The sequence below is a fragment of the Rhipicephalus microplus genome, chromosome 3 (assembly GCF_043290135.1).
Source record: "Rhipicephalus microplus isolate Deutch F79 chromosome 3, USDA_Rmic, whole genome shotgun sequence".
NCBI lineage: Eukaryota > Metazoa > Arthropoda > Arachnida > Ixodida > Ixodidae > Rhipicephalus > Rhipicephalus microplus.
The window spans coordinates 21836369-21858895 of NC_134702.1; the positions used below are offsets into that span (position 1 = coordinate 21836369).

Genomic DNA, 22527 nt, shown 5'->3' on the forward strand with positions numbered 1-22527 from the left:
GTAGGAATTGAACCGAAGCATTCTGCGTGGCAGTCAAGTATTCCACCACAGAGCTACGTCAGGTCTCGGAACTACTTTTCAAATAGACGCTAATCTTCGTTAAATCTTCCTACCCCCCTCGCCCCCCAATTTATAAACATTACATATATACTCCTTTGATATAGCGGTCACGTCGGGTTGACATCAGTTGTGGTTAGTTGCCATGCGCTGAAGTTGATTTATATAGCAGAGTCCAGGGCCAGCATCCTCGCGAGCATCAGCGCTTCATTTCAGCTTCTGGTGTTGTTAATATGCATGTTCCAGTTGGAATTGTTGCGCTAGTGCAAATAACTGGTTATATAAACATCTGCAACTCTTCAACATATGTCTGTGCGTGCAACACTTGTACATATATTTACCGTCATTTTATGACGTGTCGCTGAATAAAAAAATTGCAACATCCTCCGCATGCTTTGCATAACGACGATTCACAGGTACGCGAGATCTGCCGAATTTTTCGATATAAAAAGTATATGCAACTATCTGCCGAAAAAAATGCAATATCATCTGCATATACAAACACCTTCCCGTCCTGGCAATTTGGCATCGTGCTCATTATGTTAAAAAGTATTGGTGACAAGACAGCACCCTGGAGGACACCGCGAGTTTGTTGACGATGCTCAACCATTCTTAAAACAACAAAATTCTTTCCCTCAGAAATTTTCAGGTGCACGCAATTATGTATTTTGGGAAAGTATGGCTGTGTATAATGTTTTCAACAAAACTAAGTGTTCCACACTGTCATATGCTTTTGCTGTGTCTAATGTCACTAAAGCAGCATGTTGTCTTCTTTTGCGAGCAAGTTGAATGCGGCTTTCCAAGTCTGCGAGTGCACACTGTATTGAACAATCCACTCTGAAGCCAATTTGGTTCGGACTTAATGTTTCCCCATCCAAAGTGGAATTTTCTTTGTAGCACCCTCTCAATGAGAATTACTATATTTGAAGTAAAAGAAATGAGTCGAATGTTCTAAATGTTATAGCCGAATCACTGTCTTTTTTGTATCGGAATTATTTTAGCCAATTTCCAATCGCCTGGAATCCGGGTATATTGTAATGAATAATTTACAGTGTTTAGGAGGTCACATGGTGATAATTTAAAAAGTACTTTTGTCATAGGAGCTGTGATTCCATTCGGACCTGGAGCTGACACAGGTAACTCCTGAAATACCTGATCTAATTCTTCCAACATAATTTTAGTAAATTCTATTATTACCGCTGGCTTTGTAAAATCGTACGTCTTGGTCGATTTGAATAGACCCTCTAGGCATTTAACTATGTTCTTTAAAGATTTCTTCGTCTCTTCCAGACATAATCCCACTATCAATATTAGTTGGACATGGAAAAATTTTACGTGTTCTCATAAATCGAAAAAGCGCCTTTTTGTTTTGAGGTTTTGAAAAAAAAAAACAGTGTTTTCTATCATACTCCTCTTTAGCTAAAGAAACAACATTTAAAACTGGCAGCAAAAAACTTGTAATCAGACTTATTTGGGGGCATTGGTTATATTTAAGTATTTTCCAGGCTGCTTGCCTTCTTCGAAAATCCTCTGCACAGTCAGAATTCTACTACAGACTACCGGATGTGCTCTTCGCAGCTTCAACCACAAATTCTGCTTTTTGTAGGTTCTTTTGATCAACGCACTGAGTCTGATGGCTTTCACATCTTTTTGCTTTTCAGAATGATTGGTCAAAGCAGATTCTAAGTCTTTTTTAAATTTGTTATAATTATAAACACTATAGTATGAGGATATGACTGTGTTATTGGGCAGACTATCTCAAATATAATAGGTAAGTGGTTGCTGTTCGAAGCGAAATCCACTGCAGTCCATGATAAACTAGTGAGTGATGAACTCGTAAAACTCTGAACGAGACCTATCACAAATATAAGTATGCATTCTTAAGTTCAGGCAACACAGATAGTTATCCGCTGTCCACACCCACAATCTTTTACTGCAACGATCACTTTGTCAACTCCAACACGTATGATGTGAATTAAAATCACCAACCAGAATTTTATATTTATAACTAGATGTCACTGAATTGTCCAAACATCGAGTATCCAATACGCCACTGAGAAAGTATGCATTAACTATCAAAAAAGGCATGCAGAAAGGCAAAGTAATTTCTGAAGAGAGAATTTCCCTTTCAGGTGCCATACGCTTAAATGCAATGCTTGCCTTGTGACTTGTTGTATTACCAATAAAGAATGCCAATCCTCGACCCTTTGATGGACGATCTAGGCAGAAAGATCTGTAGCTATTTATTTGAAAAGACTGCTGCATTAAAAGCGAAGTTTCTTATAGTGCAATAATACTGGAGAGAATTTCGATACCAAATATATCAAATCAGATACTGCTATGTAAATTAATTGGCAATTCCAGTGAAGAATTTCAAGCGACCCTATAGTTTAGCTGACGGCCTCAGTGACGGGCCTACTTAAAATATCTTCTTTAAGAAAATTTGTTTCAGAGATGCTGTTTTTCTGGTATTTTTTTGGTTTTTGAATGGACAAGTGAAGCCCCTTTTTTGGACAAAGAGAATCGTAAGCGCTTTAGCGTTTGGGGATCTGTCTCCATCTCATCTGTGCTCTGTTGGTCTTCCCCGATAAGCTCGCTTTGAGTCAGAGAAACGTTATCTACGAAACCTGCAGAGTGTGCACTCTGCAATGGTATCTCTGAACCAGCCTCCCTTGAGTTCCCAGAAGTGTCACTAGTTTGAGGTGATAGATATTTTCCGCAGTTCCAAATACTTGGGCCATCTGATTCGTGAGAATTTGTGCCAATGACTCACAAAGGTTTGCAGCAATACATTCTATTGCCTTTTCGATTGCCTCTGCAATAGGAACAGAGAGAGCCCCTTTCATTGATGTTATATCATGGGCTGTAACACCAACATAGCCTTGTGTTCTTGCTTGTATTTCAATTACTGCTTCCTTCGGAGAACGTTGTAAGCGTTCAACAATCACTAAAATTCGCAGTTCACGTGCCTTAGCAGGACAACTGGAACAATCTGCAGCATGAGCTTCTCCACAGAGGCAACACTTTTCTTCATTACTTTGACACTCGCTAGCATTGAGACTTTCCCCACATACTCTACACCAGCCGGCAAATCTACAACCTTTTATGGTGTGCCGATATCGCCAGCACTTCATGCATTGGAGTGGGCAAGGAGAGAGAGGTTCGACCCTGCAAATTAGAGGCCAAGCCTTAATTTCTGATGGTTGGACTGACCTGTAAATGTCACTATGAAAAACTCAGTTGGAACTTTGTTCTTGTCAACCACCCATCCACACTGATAAACTGAAATAACACCTGCTAGCAAAAACAATTCCAGTACATCAGAAGGTGTCATATTGGTATCTACACCACGAACTAGACCTCCGGTGTAATCTAAATGAGGTGGTATGAACGTGCTCACCGGATAGGATGCAAACTTCGAGCACTTCAGCAAATCTTATAAACAGGACGGATCTGGTGAAAAGCAGAGTATGCCCCCTCTGCTGAACTGGCGGACCTCAGTTATTGAGTAGAAATGGGCCATCGCCGACCGTAATTCCGCCTGAATTGCTTTCAGGTTCTTCATCAGAATGATGCCGTCATTTGTCGGGACTAGAGCCACTGGACCGGATGATATGCTGTTGTGCAAGAAAAGATCCACCGGCAACTCCTTCGGATCAGTGGAAGCAGACCTGAGAAAGGCCCCAAGTCCAAGTGAAAAAAAAGCGCATCCTGTCTGGTCTGAACTGCACAAACACACTTATCAAACAACTATTGCACTATAACAAAGAATGAAAGATAATTCAAATCAGAACAGCTACTTAATTCTTGGCCACAATCCAAAGAGCAGACGAGCAAAGCTAAACGATCGAACCTCCGCGATAGCAAGAGCTTTTATTCCACCATTTTATTCTCACTTCTCTTGAGACGCACTGGTCGCCGAAGGGTATCCAACACGTATCATGTCGGCTCCGTCTTCCAAGAACTATTTGGCAGTGATTTTCGGTCATTCAGCCCACGAATTTTACAACAATGCGTGCAGAAAGTCACCAAAATTTTACTAACACTGAAATTCAAGGTAGGAAAGAACTTTTTTGCCGAATTCGAGAGGTTTTGACCCACACCTGGCTGGCCCGATGCTCATGCAAGCCAGGCACCCGAAGAGACGTGCTGAGCGTCTTCTCTGACGCGGGCGCTTTCTTCGACCACGGAAGTCCAAGTGAACGAGGAGGATAACTCCTACAAAGAGTTTTTGGAGGGCACAGATTGGTGCAATATTAGATCTAAGACTTAAGTTAACCGCACAAACGCGCAGAGCGACACCCAGAACGGAGCGCCCTCCTGCACCGGCGAGGGAGCAGACTGCAACTGACAGCGTTCGCGTCGACAACCGCATAACATCAAGCAGCAAGTCATCAGAAACAATATCCAACTACTCCCACAGAGCGATTTCAAGATCAAGATATGACTTTGAGGAGACCTCGACGTGGCCACCACTATAACTATGCTCCTCGCATCAGCGATTCACTGCGCGGCCAACGTATCAGTGCATGAAGCAGGGGAGGACACGGGTGCTCCAACAACGCTCAAAACATTATCGTCGTGAGCACACCCCATGCCTCTCATGCCAATAAGTACAGACAGCTTCAAGCCATCACCATCGGCGACCGCCGCCACGAGGTAAGTGCATACAAGATGGCGCCCGCCTACACGGTGAAGGGAATAATCAAAGGTGTCCCCTTAAAAGAAGACGCCAAGTCAATTCACACCAACATTGTTCACGCACGGAAGCTTCACGCTCTGGCAGCCAAACAGCTCAGTAACACAACAACCGTCATCATGGCGATTGAAGGACTGGGAGTGCCTACTTACGTCAGGTACGGCAGCGCTCTCCTTCGCTGCACCCCGTATCGCAAGCAAGTCGACATGTGTCACTGCTGCGGGAGACTTAGTCACCGCATGGACGTGTGCCCAAATCCCAAGGACAGAGTGTGACGTGGTTGTGACACCCCTAACCCAGACCCCAACCACCAGTGTTCCCCCCATTGCAAGCTGTGCGGAGGCGCACACATGACAGCGGACCGCAACTGTCACGCAAGGTACAAGATAGCCTACATTGTGAAGAAGAGGCAAAGGGAACGACGTAGGGCCATTGAGGAGGCAGAGGCCACTGCCACCACCGATACCACCAGCAAGCCCCGCTCAAGATTCAGGATCCCAAGTCAAAGCCACTCCAGATCTCGTAACCACACACCGAGACCCCGAAAGCAGCAGAAAGGCTGGGCTCGCAGCCTTTCTGCGAGCCCAGCCTGGACGGACCCCAATGAGGGACGCCAAGGCTACTGATTCGGTGAGCTTTGCAGATGCGGTCAAAGGGAAACGCGCAACAAACGCTGAGGCTGGCGGCAAAACACACACTAAGATAGAGGCAGAGATAGCTTAGTTAACAGAGACAATACAAACCATGTAAAAGCAAATGGAATGCATGCAGGCACAGATTCACGCATGACGAATTCATACAAAAGCTTCAGTCTGCCCCTCACAGCGAGACTGATCAACAGGCAATGCACGAAACACAAGAATTCATAGAGGACGGTGAGGTTGAAGGCCCTGATACTAAATGCGGACCCCCTATCTCCCTTAAGAACGCAGTACGTCCCAAGCATACGTGCACAGCAACAGGCGACACCCGAGTGAAGCACTCGAGGCTCGCTTTAGCAGTCTCGAGGAAACTATCACCACGGCTATCACGCGTATGATTCAGCAGAGCTTGGAGAGCATTTATCTCAGATTGTCCAGATAAGAAGCTGTCAACAGTACGCTGGTGACGTCGCATAGCAATGCGGCGCCACACATGTAGCACCACATAGCCATGGCTTGACACTCTTTCAAACAAAAACACACTATGGCAGTGGAACTGCAGAAGTTACAATAACAATTGAGCGCACTTACGATACCGGAAAACGATCCCCGAACGCCCAGACGTTATCATACTGCAGGAAACAAACGGCCCCGCCAAACTTTCAGGGTACCAGTCTATAAGAGACAAGGTGCAGAATCCAAACGTCACCATACTGGTCAAGCGAGAGCTCACGGTTATCGAACACAACAACCAAAGTCAAGGATATTGAAAACATCCTCGTAGAGCTAATTCCATCACGTAAGACACCCGACAGCATCTTCGTACTCGTCTATTCGCGGCGAGATCGGGCTATAGGTGGCAGCACTGCCCTGCGAAAGTGTAGATAGGCAGTAGGCGCGCGTATACAAATACACGCAGCGGCGCTCCGTTGCATGCGGTCTAAGTCGATTGTCGGCAGATAAAATTGCCTTAACTACAGTTTAATGTTGATATCTACGCTCTTCTCAACTGAATCGTTGTACAACTCCTATGCAACGTTAACATTACCAGCGAGTTAAACGCATTCTGCCTTTCATAAGGATGCTCGCCCTGGGAGACTCACTTCACGCTTTCACACTAAATCATGCCTTTGCTGTGTTGTTTGTGCGTGGTTAGCTTGTGTTCCGCCTGCTACGCACTGCTGTAACGTGTCGGAGCTACTTATTTACATCACTGTCATCTGCATCCTACAAAAAAAGAAAGATCGTAGAAAGCCCGCATATCTGTGCAATTCGTTCAGTACCACCGTTTGCACCTTATACGCATGATTCTTTTTTCTCAATCTGTTCACCATGAAATGTGGGACAGTCGATAAGTCTAATCAGGAAAGCTTAGTGGCTGATGGCACTTTGCGCTATACTGCATTTATCACGTGTACGCACATGTTCTTGCACCAGTAAAAATCTCATATGAGTTCAGCAGAAAGCTTTCATCGATGGTTCACGTGCATGACGAAAGGCCTGGTTAATAGGACAATTATGTTTCTTTTTCAGGGAAAAATTCCCACTGCCTTCCGTCGGTCCCTAACAATGCCACACGAACGCTGAAAACAATGTAAAAAAAGATGAAATTTTAGGTGAAATTATACATTATATATAGGACATGCCTTCTGAGTTAATTTTCAACGTCTGGGCTCTTTAAAGCGTTCTTAAATCTAAGCACACGGTTGCGCATGATAACTCTGTTTAAATACAGTGTAAGTACCGAAGTCTCACACTTTATGTGATAGTTATATTTCTATGTAGTGGTATAACGGCTAGATAAACACAACTAAGATTCCTCGCATGATCGTTAAACTACAGTGTTATAGTTGTACACCTACCAATAGCGCGCAAGCCTATGACGAACCTGGAGTCTTTTTTTTTTAACAACCGAGTCGCTACAAAACACTGCATTCACCCAGCATTTAATAGTCCTCGTGTTCGGGAGGATGCCAAGAGCATTTTGCGACGTGTTAGAAACAGAAAGCAGCACCCACTCTGAAATTATTTTGGTGAATAGGGGGTAGATGACAATAAACAACACTCTGGAAAAATGCACTCCCCGATCTTAATAAGCATTAGCAGCCGAGAAAGACCAAATGCTTTCATACGTCATTTCAGCCATACGTAAAAACAGTTACACTCGCGCTGACATGGCCGGACAAACCACACTTTGAGAACGTGCATGACATACGTACGCACACATAGAAATGCGATGTGGCTAGCAGACGATGTAAGGAGCAATCACACTTCACCATTTTGGCCAGTTGCCGCCAGGCGGCCACTCTGCTCGATCTCGCAGCCAATAGCAGTCCCCGATGCTGCAAACACCACTTCTACGTCCTTTTCAAACGAGTACTCTATATCGCCCAGGGGCAACAACTCTTCATTGGAGGCAACTTCAATGCGGTGCATACGGCATGGGGTTACAAACACGATTACCCGAAAGGCAGGAATTTGTGGGAAACGGCGCAACTTGCCGGCCTCAAGCTGGTCACTGACCCAGCGGCACCAACTAGACAGGGCAACAGCGTCAGCACCGACACTACGCCAGATCTTACCTTTACGTGCAATACACGAAAGGTGGCTTGGAGGAACACCATTCAAGACTTGGGTAGTGACCATTACATTATCTCTATAGAAGCAGAAGGTGGCCCACGGGAATACAATGCCACTCGCCAAATGAAGATCACCAACTGGAAACTACTACAAAAAAATCGAGACAAGCAACAGGTTGAGGACAATAAAGACATAGAACAATAAACCGACCAACTTCGGCGGGACATCGAGCGGGAGACGAAAAACGATGCCGTGAACAGCTGGGCCTGATAGTATAGATACCCGGTTACTACACATGTGGCAAGCCAAGACTCAAGTGCAGCGTCGCTGCAAACAACAGACCAATCGGAGACTGCGAAAACGAATAGCACAGCTCAATAAAGAAATAGAAAAGCACGCACTTAACCTACAACAACAGCAATGGGAAGAAAAATGAGCGGCGATGGATGGTCAACTCACTACAAGTCGCACGTGGCAGATACTGCGGTACCTCATAGATCCCGCCAACACCAAGACCACACAGAGGCAAGGCATATGCAAAACCATACACACTTATGGGGGAATGGAGCAAGATTTACACGGGAAGCGTAACTTCATTACATATCCCAAACGCCACCACAATTGCATCTGGACAAGAGAAAAGGCAACGCCACCCTAGACCCAGAATTTTCAATTACCGAAATCGAGGCGGCCCTCATCAAACTGAATACCAAGTCAGCCCCAGGCATACATTGAATATCGAACAGGGCACTACGCAATCTCAATTACAGATCACTAGAGAAACTCACAGATTATATTAACGAGTGTTGGGTGCCTGGAAAGTTACCCGAACAATGGAAAGAAGCACAGATCCTACTTATACCAAGACCCAGCAAGAAATTTCAGCTGGAGAACCTGCGCCCTATCTCCCTCACATTGTGTGTAGGTGAACTGATGGAGCATGTGTTTTTCAATAGACTAAGATTACCTCGAGGACAACAACCTTACCATACATAGTGATTGGGTTCAGAAGACATCTCTCCACACAAGATGCCCTTCTGCAACTGAAACATCAAATCATAGAAAATCCTGGGTGCTCAACGAGAGCCATCGTCGGCATGGACTTGAAGAAGGCTTTCGATAATGTTTGCCATGACGCCATTGTGTGACAAATAGACTGAATCTCGAAATACGAGTGTACAACTACATCTGAGACTTTCTCACAGGAAGAACCTCACGCATGTAAGCGGCACAACTAGAATCAAATGAAATCAATATTGGAAGCTTGGGCACACCGCAGGGCTCGGTGATCTCGCCGATGCTCTTTAAGCTCGTCCTGCTGGGGTTACCGAACGATTACATAAAATTGATGGACTGTGCCACATGCTATACGTGGATGATATTACGATCGGGACGACAACTGGCAGTGACGGAGATATCGAGGGTCGCTTAAAGGTGGACCTACAATGCATGGAACACTACCTCATAGGCACAGGACTCACCTGCTCTACCGAAAAATCTGAATTACTCCTATATAGACTGGTCAAAAAGGAACACTCGCCCAAAGACTACGTCCCTTTAGAAAAAACAAGAAACCAAATTAACAGCACTAAATGGCTCACCAATCTCAATGATAAACAAGATCCGGGTACTGAAGATGATGATTGACCAGAACGGAGGCAATGGTGAAGCACTGTGGAAGGTAATGGCAAAAGCCACCAGCACGATGCAACTCATTTGACGCATTACGAACAAATATGCGGGCATGTGCGAAGGCAGCGTCATACGACTCGTACAAACCTTTGTCATTTCACAACTAAAGTACACCGCACCGTTTCACAAATGGACAATAGCAGAAAAAGACAAGCTAAAGCCCTGATATGCAAGACGTACAAGTTCGCGTCAGGACTGGCGCCCGCAGTTAGCACCAGCAAACTCCTAGAACTTGCGTTACATAACAGTCCCGAAAAACTCGTGGAGGCGCAACAAGTTTCCCAGCTCAAGTGTCTATCCAAGACCCGCCCGGGCCGACACCTGCTCGAAAAACTCAGTGTAACATACCATATGCAGCACGGCATCACGGTAGAAATTCCAAGACTGGTACGTGAGCAAGTATATGTGCCCCCATTGCCTTGCAACATGCACCCCCAACACCTTACGAGACGGCGTAAAGCCAGGGCACAACACATTAGCCAAAGCTACTCAAACAACACTGAAGCGGTTTTTCTTGATGCCGCGCGTTATACTAACATAAAGAGTTTCGTGGCGATAGTTACCAACCATTGCGGCAAATACATCACGAGCCTCACTGTGAACACGGCACATGCCGAAGCGGCAGAGGAAGCGGCTATGGAACAAGCCCTCACACAGACCAAGGCCACGTACATGATTAATGATTTGCAAACAGCGATTCGCATGAAGGTACATGCCATTTATAATTGAGAGACATCTGGATGAAAGTACTGATGAGATGAGAGAACTAATTGTTCCAGGTGAGAGATCTAATAAGTTCCACAACAGCTAATTACAATATAAGAGACTACTCAGACATTGCCACAAAACATTCATACACAAAAAAAATACACCACAAAGCACAATTATTTGAAGATCACAACACTTTGTTAAAAAAAAGACTCAAAGCTATGTTACCACCGGAATGTAGCAAGCTAGCACGATGCTTGCTGACTGCAGAGTTGAATGACTATAGACTGCCTAGTTTACTTTCATCAGGATTAGAGTTAATATGCAAGATGACATAAGTACTATACACAGAGAGAGCAATATTATTGCTGTGGAAATTATACATTTTTACAACATGGATTGTTCAAACCAGGTTTAACAGCTTTAATAAAATTATTTTCAAGAATATTTTAGAAGGACACAAATAATTATGTAGAGTGATGACACTGTGCACATCACATGTTTCTGGAATTTCAGCTAAAAATTTACTTCTGAATTTCTCACAGCTGTTTACACATTTCACAGTATTTTAAAGAAAATTGAGATCACACTAAAATTCGCAATTAACAGTAAGAACTTTCAAAGCAAATTTAATTCTCGTATTTGGCACTGATAAAATCACATTTTTTCTCTTCATAATTTTCAATAGAGATACTCCAACAGAAAAACCTAAGAAGCTTCCACACAGAAAGTGCTCTCCATCAGTAGATGAGGCTTCCATGAGCACATGAGCCAAACATAGCCCAGCATGCAGCCTGGAATATAAAATTATTCCTTACAGTCAGCTAAAATCGCTCCCTCTTCTCTCTACAAATGATGCCATATACTCAAATGACAACACATACCAATATTCACGCCAAAATTCAGTCGTTGGCCTATTTGGGCGTCATGGAGCGCATATATACTGTGCCCAATACAAGAGGCCACCACGTGCTCCAATGCACGATCTGATCTGATTAATTGCACTTTCGGAGAAAAGAAAAAGTGCGCAAACTCATGATGCACAACATAGGTCAATGTAACTACTTTTCCTTGTGCAATCCCTCCCAACTTGGCTTTCAGCACACTCATCACAAGAGATGAGAGAAATGAATTACATTGTGCGATAAAACTTTAACGGTGCTTGTATTTTATGTACCTCAAAATTTTCTGAGAGGTCGATTCCGGAGGCAATAAGCTCCTTCGGTGAAGCCATTTGATGGTTACTTGGAAAAGTCTTGCAGTGGCAATTCAATGTTATATGTTGCATCAAAAACTCCTTTAAACTCCAAATGCTGTTAGGCCTCTGTCATACCCCTAGATAAGTGAAAAAAATACATCTTACAAATCTCTGCCATGGCACAGTTGCGTTGGAATGTCAGCATTTAGCTTTTGTAATATTTATAAAGTTGCAGCCATCTTCAGTGTCCTCCCCAATTCTGCATAAGAAAAAAGGTGCTCGTGAGTTCATGCTTGTCTATATGCTCGCTCATCACATACAAGAATGCAAAAGTGTTATGAATAAATTTCCAGATCCATGCTTACTTGCAAAGCGAGAGTCCTTGCATCTTCTTTGCTAAACTTGCTGATCCACACAAGATGGAGGAGCCACATTTGTTCACGATACCACACATGCCCGTGGTTATCCACTTAATGACATGAAGTATTTCATCAGACTTGTTTGCTTCGTGGGTGTTGCAAGCCTTGAAGACAAGACCGATTGTCGAAATGTTGCCTCCAGCGACACCCCATGTTGAAATATCAGTATCAAAACAGCGATATTGGACAACTCGGACACATATGTTCTAAATATGTCACACATGAAATGAGGGAATCGCACAACAATCAAATAATATGACTACATAAAATTCTTTTGCGATTAAACAGGCAATGCCAAGGGAACCTGAGTGTTGGAACCCAATTCTATATTGACTTTCTGCCTCTCTAGATACTGATATAAAAGTAAGGCGACATTCTACAATTTAAATATGACTGAAACCCTGCATATTTTTCTCGCATCCCTTGGCAGGCCTGTTTTTCTGACAATAGGAGACCTAAAGTGTCTACAGAGCTAGGTGACCGAATCTGGACATCTCTGCTAGACGTTGCACAAGTGTTGTGCACCATGGTAGATAAGAAGCACTGCACCCATGCAGCTGCCCAGAGCAGGTTCAGGGGAAAATTTCAGCCCACAAAAGCCAGGGTCTCTCATAGCACAATGGGTTGTGGACTGCATTGTACAGAAACATGAGTATAACAAAGGGAATAAGGCTTAGGTTATTTCACAACTGCATTGGAGTGCTTATCTGGGCCAGCTAGTACAGCCTATAGTAAATGAGCAACAGCATAAACAGAACTGTGACAACAGCACTTAGTCTGCCCCTGTCCTGTTATTTGCGCTGTTTATTCATTTCACACCACCTTGGTAGCACACAATGAAAAACAGAATCCATAAGCATACACAAGTGCATGCCTACTAAGTGTTCCATCTAACCATGCACACATCTGCATAACTATGCACACAAAGCAATAAAGCATATGTCACATTTGCCATGCATATGCAGAACCATTGTACAAAAAAGGACTTTTCTGATGTAAAACTGCAGATGTTAAAACTGGTTGAATTTCTGAGGATAACTTGTGGTCGTCAAAAGTCTATGCTTGAGCTATAATATTGAAGCATCATTTATAGAAAGCTGTAGCAATTTATTCAGTTACAAATGCATAAATTAATAAAAACATCTGTTCTAATGTAACACAACAAAGCTTTGCACTTGAAAAACAAAGCAAATGCAAACAAATAATATCAACAGAACTTTGCTTAAAATCCTGTTTTCCGTGAAAGGTAATATCCATATGACTATGACATATAAATAGAACATGCGTGCATCAACCTACAAAGCTCTCAAGATAAAATCTGCTTAGAACAATTCTTGCATCATAATAAAATGATTGGTGCACCAACACTTCACAAACAACAACAGAAAATGAGTCTAAATTGTTAAATTACATGCATGACAAAGCAGTTCATGGTGGCTCTTGTTTCATGACTGGCAGTTTGACCAATTGAACAACAGGGTTCAAATTTGTAACACTTGCGAACTGGCTATATGGCACTCGTGCACCATCTACTCGGATGAAGATGTTGTCAGTGATGGCTGAGGCTTTAAAATACCTTGATTTCATCTGCTTGAAATGCAATGCTATCTTCCTGTTTGAGCGCTCGATCTGTGCATCACCACTGGAACTAAACTTGACATTTCTGATGGTGTTGGAAATAGATGTAAATCCTTGCAGTTTCCAGTCACCTTGCAAACTTACTAAAGTGCTGGCACTGTCAATGTTCCTGAAAGAGTTCTCGTGCATTTCTGCAAAGTGCTTGCAGAGATCTTCAAAAGTACCAAAGGAGATCAGGCAAACAGAGCACACATGCGACCGTGCATGTGCTCCAAGTAGAAAAGAATCAGGGCCTTTGCCAACATTTTTCTTGTGTACATGCGTGGTGTTCAGACTAGCCAAATTCTGGAGAACTTCTTCCTCAACTACAATCTTTCCATTAACTTTTTTGCAAGAGGAAGCATCAATGTACACTGACGACAGTATGTTCATGTGAACTTTACCATTCACGCTCCGCTGAGGCTTCGTGCGAAAGGGTGTTTTTGTTGGTAAGCATTTTAAAAGCTGTGCTATAGAGGACATGACGTCAAAGTCATTTGGCACACAAGACAGAACTCCTGAATGGATGGAATCCTCCAAGGATCGATCAATGTCATTGTCACCAAGACTGTCCAATGCTGACGGAGGTTCACGCAATGCCTTGCCTTGAAAAGAGTGGCTACCAGTGACTCTTGTATGCAAGTTGTCTACCATAGGTTCTGTACACCGTATGCGAGTCTCTGGAGTTGTAGATGTACTTAGGTCATCTGTTATAGAGGATGTTGTGTTTCGTTGTTGCTGCTCCACTTCATTGGAGAGAACAGCAGAGGTCACATAATCGATTGCAGTTTTGAGATTTTTTATCATGGTTTTACCGTTTGCTTGAAGCCTTGCACGACAGGTCAGCTTGAGATAACACTGAGCTTCATGAACCCATGATGGTGCAACAAGCTTGCCAACTTCAACTATTTTTCCATCCTCGAATTTCCACACCGAAAATGGCTGCCCAAGATGATAATAACCAGCATGCACAAGCAGACTCCTTGACTTCTTGTACGATTTCAAGCAATGTCCACAGAAGAATGCAACGGAGTGTACAGTAGTCATGTGATGAAGATAGGAAAGTGTTGTGTCCCACTGTGTAAGACAAGTGCCACAAAGATATCTTGCAGTGAGGTCTTGTGCAGTTTCTGTTTGACCTTCTTCACACTGCTTATCAGCCTCATCATTTTCATAGCACAAGACATTGGCAATATCAACACCATCTTTGCTACCCTCTTCATCGTAACTTGCAGAGGGTGAAATAGCTGAAGAACAAAGTGCAGCTTCTGTAGCTGCTACAGCTTCGTCAGCTTTTGCCCGCTCCGCCTGGTAGATTTGATGGGCTTGAATAATGTGTTCATCAACGTCCCACTGATTTTGGCTTCCAAATGAGCAGTCATCATAAGGACAAAATATGACCCCACTGTGCCTCTCAACAATGTGTCCAAGAAGATCTACAGGAGAAATAACGATGCCACACTTCGGGCAGTGAAGGAATGACTGAGGGGGATGACTATCAGTAAGATGGTTCATAAAGTCAAACACATCATTGAATTCTGTGGTGCAGTTTTGTATGTTGCAATAGAATTGCTGTCTACCAGGAAAAGATGTGTCCTTGAACGTGGCTGTCAAACTGTCATTATAAGGTGTTGCTTTATTTTGTACATGCGAATATGGTGTATCCATTTCAACAGTGCTTTTAATAGTGGGTGTCCTTTGGTCATTTTCAGGCTCCCTTTCACATTCGGCACTCTCTGCACGTCCCACCTCCATTTCAACGTTGCACTGAAGAGTGGATATTACTTCCTCACTTTCAGGCGCTGTTTTGCATTGTGTATGTCCAAACAATGATGAAAGTTCACTTTCTGTACTTTCAGCTTTTCCCACATTTGATTGAATACTGTCCAGGTTTTTACTGATTTTGCAACCTGTATTACCGTATTCTGCATTTTTTTCTTGCGATGTTGCATCCCCGATGGCTTCCGATCTCGGTTCTGCGGCTTCATATGAACATGCTTCAAGTTGAAATGATGTGCATGTTAATGACTGTGGCACGGGCACAGCTGGATGCCTAGGTTCTACATGAATACTTTTTAGAGCCACCTCACCAGTTCGCTGTTCATTTTCACTGTTATTGAGAAGTATGTTTTCTGTTGTTTTGAAGGGCACCAACTCTATTGTACAAAGTTGGTCTGAACTTGTCAGCTTGTTGTTGCTCTTCCTGCTGGTGTCTGGAGTCTGCTGCATTGATCGAGTGCATGGTTCAACCTGCGATGACCCAGACAGGAATGGCTGTGGCACAGGGTCTCTAGACAGGTATTCTTCAACCAACTTCCGCAGCTCTTGGATGACAGCAGCTGAGTCTCCGTTTCTAAGCAGCAGCCTAAATGGCTTGTCTGGGTGCTTTTCCATGATGTGCCGCATGACGACCCAGTCATCTTCTTTACCGAAGTCACAGTACAGGCAGTGCACGTTAAAATAGGCATGATCACACCTGTAGTGCTCTAACAGAACACCCGGGGAGCTAGCTCTAGTCAAACACAGATGGCAATCATATGCCACAGAGCCACAATGGTGCTCCTCAAGGTGTTCACGGAACATTACAGTAGTGAGGCATCTAAAATGGCACTGTTGTTTACAAAGTCCACATATGTACTCCTTCGGTCTGACCAAATATTTTGTCTCCGATTGGGAAGGCTGCGACAAAATGCTATCTTTTGAATGCCATGGTACGGGCTGTACATCACGATGCTCATGGTAGGCATGAATTGCTAGATGAGCCTTGCCGCATGTGGAGTAGGCACAAAGACTACAAAAATACATTTGTTGCCTGCTCCCGTTCTGAAAGGGACGAGTGGGTCTCCAAGAAACCAGCGCAGTTCCAGAGCCTAGAAACAAGTTGGAGACCACAATGCATGAAAGTTAGAGGCACAGGAAACACAAAATAAAAGTGATCTGAATTTGACAATGTAAAAAAAGATGCATGTGCCATGTCCAGGTTCCTCCAAAAATAAAAGTCTCCCAAGCACAAAGATTTAAGCAAAGGATTTAAAGAAAAATATTGTTACAGCGCTCTCACCATATTATTATTTCAATGATCCAATTACCTTAGTTCTCCAGTTCAAACCGAGCAAGCAGACCACTTTGAAATGTTGCTTTTCTTGTCTGTAAACATGAAAAGCAGGACATGAGCATGCCACACTACAAGCTGCCCTCACTCTTGTGGACACACTTTCAAAGCAAAGCTCAATGAAAAGATTCGTATGCTTTAAAAGGGTGTGTGCTTACATTTAGAAACAGTGTCATGGCAATTTCCCGCAAACCATAAGAAATTGGAACCAACTTAGCCCTTTTGTTACGAACACTTCATCTTTGAATGTGTTCTTAGATATGGTAGAAGCAAAGATACACGCTGAGGAGTTTTTCTGAAAATTGTTGTTCTTTTTCTTTTCTTTTGTCCTCTTGTAATTCGTACGCAGGCTCTGTACATTGATAACGTGATTGCATCATTGTACATTTTGTCTTTATAGTTGTTGTAATTCGTAGTTTTGCAGAGATTTGTACCCTCACCTTGCTCATGGCTACTACTGCTACTCATGTATCGATTGCTTATTGTTTTGCATGCTAGAAATGATTGCTTCGTGTTCGAAGGGTGGTGGCCAAAAGCTTGCCCCGACCGTTTCGGCCCAGTTAACCACTTCTGCCTGAAGACGGTAGTCGGCTGACGACAGGAGCGACTCCCACGCCTCGAGGGGGAAGCTGGCAGTATTGTTCTTGGTGGGGGCTTACCCTCGCATTCCCAAAGAATGTGATTTCGGGTAGCTTTCGGGCAGCTGCAATGTCGGCAGTTTGGTGTAATTTCTTCTAAATAAATTTTAGACAGCCGATGAGGGCTGGGCAAAGAATCTGTTCAGATTTGCCTCCAGATCGTGGCCTGTTCCCTTGACATATCTGCCTGCGGGGCCGCGTATGTCTTGCGGTTATCTGGGTAATACGCTATAATTTCGTTATACGTGGTGATCCCTTCCTGCGGTAAGTCCAGGGTGGAGGGGTCCACGTCCCGGTTGATTAAACCTTGGGCTACGCGGCGGTGGGCCGCCTCATTCCCTGGATTCCCCGCGTGAGCGGGCACCCATATAAGTTGCATTTTATTGTCTCGTTTCTTGTTTTTCATAATGTATGCCGCTTTCAGCCCATCGTAAAATTCATGAGCACTCTTTTCGAATCAGGATGGAATCGGTAGCCGGAATTGAGGTGACTAGCGTGATGGCGGCTTATTCTGCTTCTAATGCTGAGGCCGTTTTTATGGTGGCTGCAGAGATAAGTTCCCCACTGCCGGTCACCGCGCATATGGTGTAACGGTCTCTCGCTTGTCGAGCGGCGTCAACATACAAAACGTTTGGGCGATCCTGAAATTGTTTTGCGAGGTTTTCTGCTCTTGCCTTTCGTCTCTCGTCATGTATTCCTGCCAGCATATTTTTGGGCAGGGGTTTAATTATAATATCTGCACAAGTTGCCGCTGGCAGGAAAACCTTGTTGTTGAGCATGCAACTAGTGCGTCGTCTGAGACGGTTGCGTATGTGCAAGCCTGCTTTGGTTCGTGAGAGCCTTTCTTCTTGGGCCGTCAAATGCCCTTCTATTAGTTCCTCCACTGTGTTATGGATACCAAGGGGCAGTAGTTTTTCCGTGCTTGCGTATCTGAGAACTCCTAGGGCACGTTTATATGTTTGTCTAATTAGGTAGTTTAGTTTTTCTAGATCATTCTTTCTGAGTTGGTAGTAGGGGAACGAGTAGGTGACTCGACTGATTACAAAAGCGTTGATTAACTTGCATAGGTCGGATTCCTTCATTCCCCGATTTTTCGTTGCCACTTTCCTTAGAAGCCTAGTCTTTGCTGAACGGGTGCCTGTAACTTGTTGATAGCTTCTGTGTTATGAGTGTTATGCTGGATGAGCATTCCTGAAACCCTGATTGTGCGAACAGTGGGGACAACGTTCCCATTTACTGTGATATCGATTGCGGAGCGTGCTCCACTGTAGGAATCATCCTTCTTGTTTTTGGTTCTGATTACTAAGAGCTCGGATTTGTTGGGAGAACAACTAAGGCCCACTTTCTTTACTTACTCCAGTACATTGTCGGCGGCTGTTTGCAACGGGTCAGATTTGCTCATCTGAGCCTGTGCAGGTCCATATGGTGATATCATCAGCATACAGCGAGTGCCTAATGTGTGGAATCTGATTCAAGAGAACGGGCAGGCCACGCATCGTAATGTTAAACAGGAATGGTGATAACACGGCTCCTTGTGGAGTGCCCCGTGTTCCAAGGGTGATTTTGTCGCTTTTTAGGTCGCCAATGGTTAGTTCAGCCGTGCGTTCGTGCATAAAAGTTCTGATATAATTGTAAGTGCGATTGCCGACGTTCATTTAGGCCAAGTTGTCAAGTACAGCAGCATGGGACACACTATCAAATGCTTGAGTGATATCCAGACACAGGGTGTTCCTGGTAGCTGCTGTGTGTCTAGGATTTAATATATCATTGTGAAGTTGTAGCATTATATCCTGTGTGGATAATTGCTGGCGGAATCCCACCATCGTGGGATGTAGCAGGTCCCTCGACTCTGCATAAGCTGTTAGTCGTCGTAGAATTGCATGTTCCATTACATTCCCTAAACATAATGTAAGGAAAATAGGCCGAAGATTTTCCCAACTCGATGTCTTGCCCAGCTTGGGAATAAATATTACTCGAGCGTGTTTCCAACTTGGCGGTAGTGTCCCAGATGCCCAATATTTGTTCATAGGTCAGTAATTGCCGTAATAGACTTATCGTCTAGGTTATGTAATATTTTGTTGAATTTTACTGTATCAAATAGCAAGAAGAGCACAAGTCAGAGGGCAAAAAGACAAAGACTGTGGAAATCACCTTTATGTATCAATATTTCCAAGCAGTTGGCATGACAGCATCCGGAGCGAGGCACATCCCCTGCAGATGGACATTTGGCAGCTGTATTTGGCCTGCCTGAACACACTCACAGTTACTTTGTGCCACGCTGCCCATTTCCAAATAATGCCTCTAGGACATGCCTCAAGAGCAGAAGGCACACTTCAACCACATTATCGAATTCGGATCAGATTCACTTCACCCTATTTAGTCACCAAATTACAAGTAACCTTTTACCAGACAATCTATGAATGAGACGCCAACACAGCAGGCACTAGAAATTCGCACAGGTTGCAGCTTTTGCAGGTTGCTGCTGGGAGCCAACGAAAAATAAGGGCAGCTTTGCAACAGTGGTGCCAAGTATGAAGGAAGTTCATAGTTGGGCAGCCATCATTGTTTCTCTTTAGTTTTCCTTTTATTCTCTGATCTAACTTCTGTCTTTTCTTTATTCCTTTATTTCAGTTTCTTTCCCTATTTCTTCTTCTTGCTCTCTTCTTTTATTTCTTGCTTGGTTCCTTTTTTTCTGTTTTTATATGCAGTTTCCCTATGTTATGCCAAAACAACAGCCTGGGCCCATCACGTACTCTGTACTTAAAATACGATAAGTGGGCAGTAAAACAGTGCGCTGTCTGCCACAGCACTCCTAGTTTGAGGCTTTATTCTTAACAGTTTCAACCTGGAGGTGCATGTCTCCACCCTCAATGCTTTCTGTTGCGTACAATGAGGAAGGACATATGAATTTAAGTTCATCAAAACACTTATCTTGGGCAATAATAAATCAATTCCATTACGATTTCCATGCTGCAAAGCCTCAAAAATCGGCCGCCATGACCTAGCTCAGACTCTGATAGCCCATTAGAAAGAGGGAACACTGTCTAAATGGTTACGTTTCTGGCTTCTTTTGAGCTTTTGGAACGGGAAGTAGTTCGGCCAGCTCACATCAGGGCTGATGCATTTTTGGTACAGCCTCATGTAATCCCGGCACATTCTTTCTTGTTTCGAAATCTCAAGACAAGATGAAAGGTCAGTGCTTCAACGGTGTTCCTGCCATCTAACAGGCTCTCTGAAAGGAGATGGCAGTCAACCTCTGGGTGCCTTTGTAGCATGGTAATCTCATTGCCATCAGTGTACCTACACCAAAAGAAACTATTTGAAAGAACTTGGATAATATGTGCCGATTCGATTAATGAATTCTGTTTTACCAGACCCAGTCCCACTTTTTTATGGACAGAGTCTGCATACTTCATCAGTGCGTTAGACGTCACTGTTATATGTCATGTGTCCAGAGTAAGACCTTGAGCTCAAGTCTAGCAGTCGTCCTGTGTGCATCTATCACTGTTCGTTTTGTTCCTCTACATTATGTTCTTTAGTCAAAACCAGATAGCCCAAACTTTAGCTTTAACTGAAATTATTGTAACATGTGTTACACCTGCAGCTTCATGTTGTTATCACGAGTCAACAAAGTACTCATGGCACCAAAAATTGTTACACTATGAAGTAGACACAGACCTTACCTGAACTACAGGCACTTGGGGTTTACAGGGCAGTGTATATACCACCTTGACTTGAAAACTGTGAATGACAGAAAATAAGTACAAAATTTTCATAGCAATAAACTTCAGCACGTTCCTGTGCATTGTCTGCGCACAAAAAGATTAACTTTACTCGAAATCCACAAAATGAATATGCGTGTTGTTAACACAAGCTCCAAACGGCAATACTAAATGTGCATACACAAGAATTGTGGACAACTCTATGAGGACGCAGACATACGACACTTGTTTCCTTTGTCACTCGAAGAACCGACATCGAGCGCGAGATTGCAACTATGCGAACGCCAGAAATCACCAAGGTACAACAGCACGACGCTCGTAGCCAACAGACTGGTTTTTTTAACAATTTGATAAGTAATCAACGCTGTAGGACGACCCTATCAACTTTGTCACAAGCACCACGATGTTTTCAGGCTCACGAAAGGCAATTTTGAAATGACTCCGCGAACAGGGTATAAATTACTATGATGACTGCTGTAGATTGTCATTCTTTTCAACATCGACGAGAAGGCTGCGCTTGTTTTACTTGAAAAAAAAAAAAGCCATTTTACGATTGATACACTCGTGTTGTAGCGGCAGCAAACAGTAAGCCATCGACGTAACCCGCCAAACCTTATTTCTACCGTTTTCAACGGCTAACATATATTACAAAACGCGCGCAGCTTTTACACGAATATGTTTTACAATAAACACAATTTCGGACAACTGGGTTTCCAAACCTTTCAACCTTAGTGGACGTTCTCACTTCGTGCTCCTGATGCGCCTTTGAGATGCCGGGGAGCGCGGTTTTTCAACCGATCAAGGGAAAGGAGTAAATCAGAGACTCTTAACGGGCTCCTCTGTCTTCGTGGCCGAGCGTTTACCAAAAATAAGCGCGCGCAATTTCGGTAAAGCGTGCGAGAAAAGATTTAAAACACCGCAGCCGCATTTGCGCCAGAATTCGATGAAAGAGCATGAAACCATAAAGAAAACGAGCTATAGAAGATATTCTTTAGACAAGCCAACTTACCTAACTATTGAAGTGGTAATGTAGCTGCTGTCCTCTAGCGGCGATAAACCAAGCTAAGGCCGACTTCAGCACGAGCTGCACGCTGCCAACTCTAGAGAAAATTTCTTAGATTTACAGAATATTGTCAATATCTGAAGAAATTCCTTGCTTAGACATGAAGCAAGCAGATCGACAGAGACATAGAGTTTCATACACTAGCTTTTTGCACTGCTCAGCTTTTTTTTTTTTTTTTATTGCCACCTTCGCGCTGGTGTTTGCGCAGTGTGACCTTGCAACATGGAGGACGGGATGCCTTGCAGTGTACGCCTACAGGGCCTAGAATTCATTCTAGTACGCCCACTCTAGCCCAGCGCTATCCAGCGCTCGACTTGGGTAGAGCATGGCAGGTGTCCTATGGCTAGAGTCACAAAACACCTACCTAGAGCCAAATTAAAG

At 43.7% G+C, this 22527-nt stretch overlaps 1 protein-coding gene across 11 annotated transcripts in view; it reads right to left on the reverse strand.

Moving 5' to 3' along the window:
- Nucleotides 1-22082, reverse strand: part of LOC119180680 (uncharacterized) — a 35175-nt gene extending 13093 nt beyond the window's left edge. The window contains exons 1-6 of one of the 11 annotated variants that reach the window (XR_005111087.2): nt 21803-22082; nt 21045-21102; nt 19513-19572; nt 16701-16758; nt 11941-12098; nt 10367-11834 (exon numbers count right to left, since the gene is read on the reverse strand). Coding sequence is in view for 6 of the 11 variants with exons in the window: in XM_037431821.2 (XP_037287718.2) it covers nt 13423-16416 (2994 nt within the window). In the remaining 5 variants the exon portion in view is untranslated. Of the gene's footprint in view, nt 1-10366; nt 11835-11940; nt 12099-12770; nt 16482-16700; nt 16759-19512; nt 19573-21039; nt 21103-21802 lie in introns of those variants that run through there. The other 10 variants (XR_012894205.1, XR_012894204.1, XR_005111090.2 and 7 more) reach the window with 10 other exon arrangements.
- Nucleotides 22083-22527: the final 445 nt, after the last annotated feature.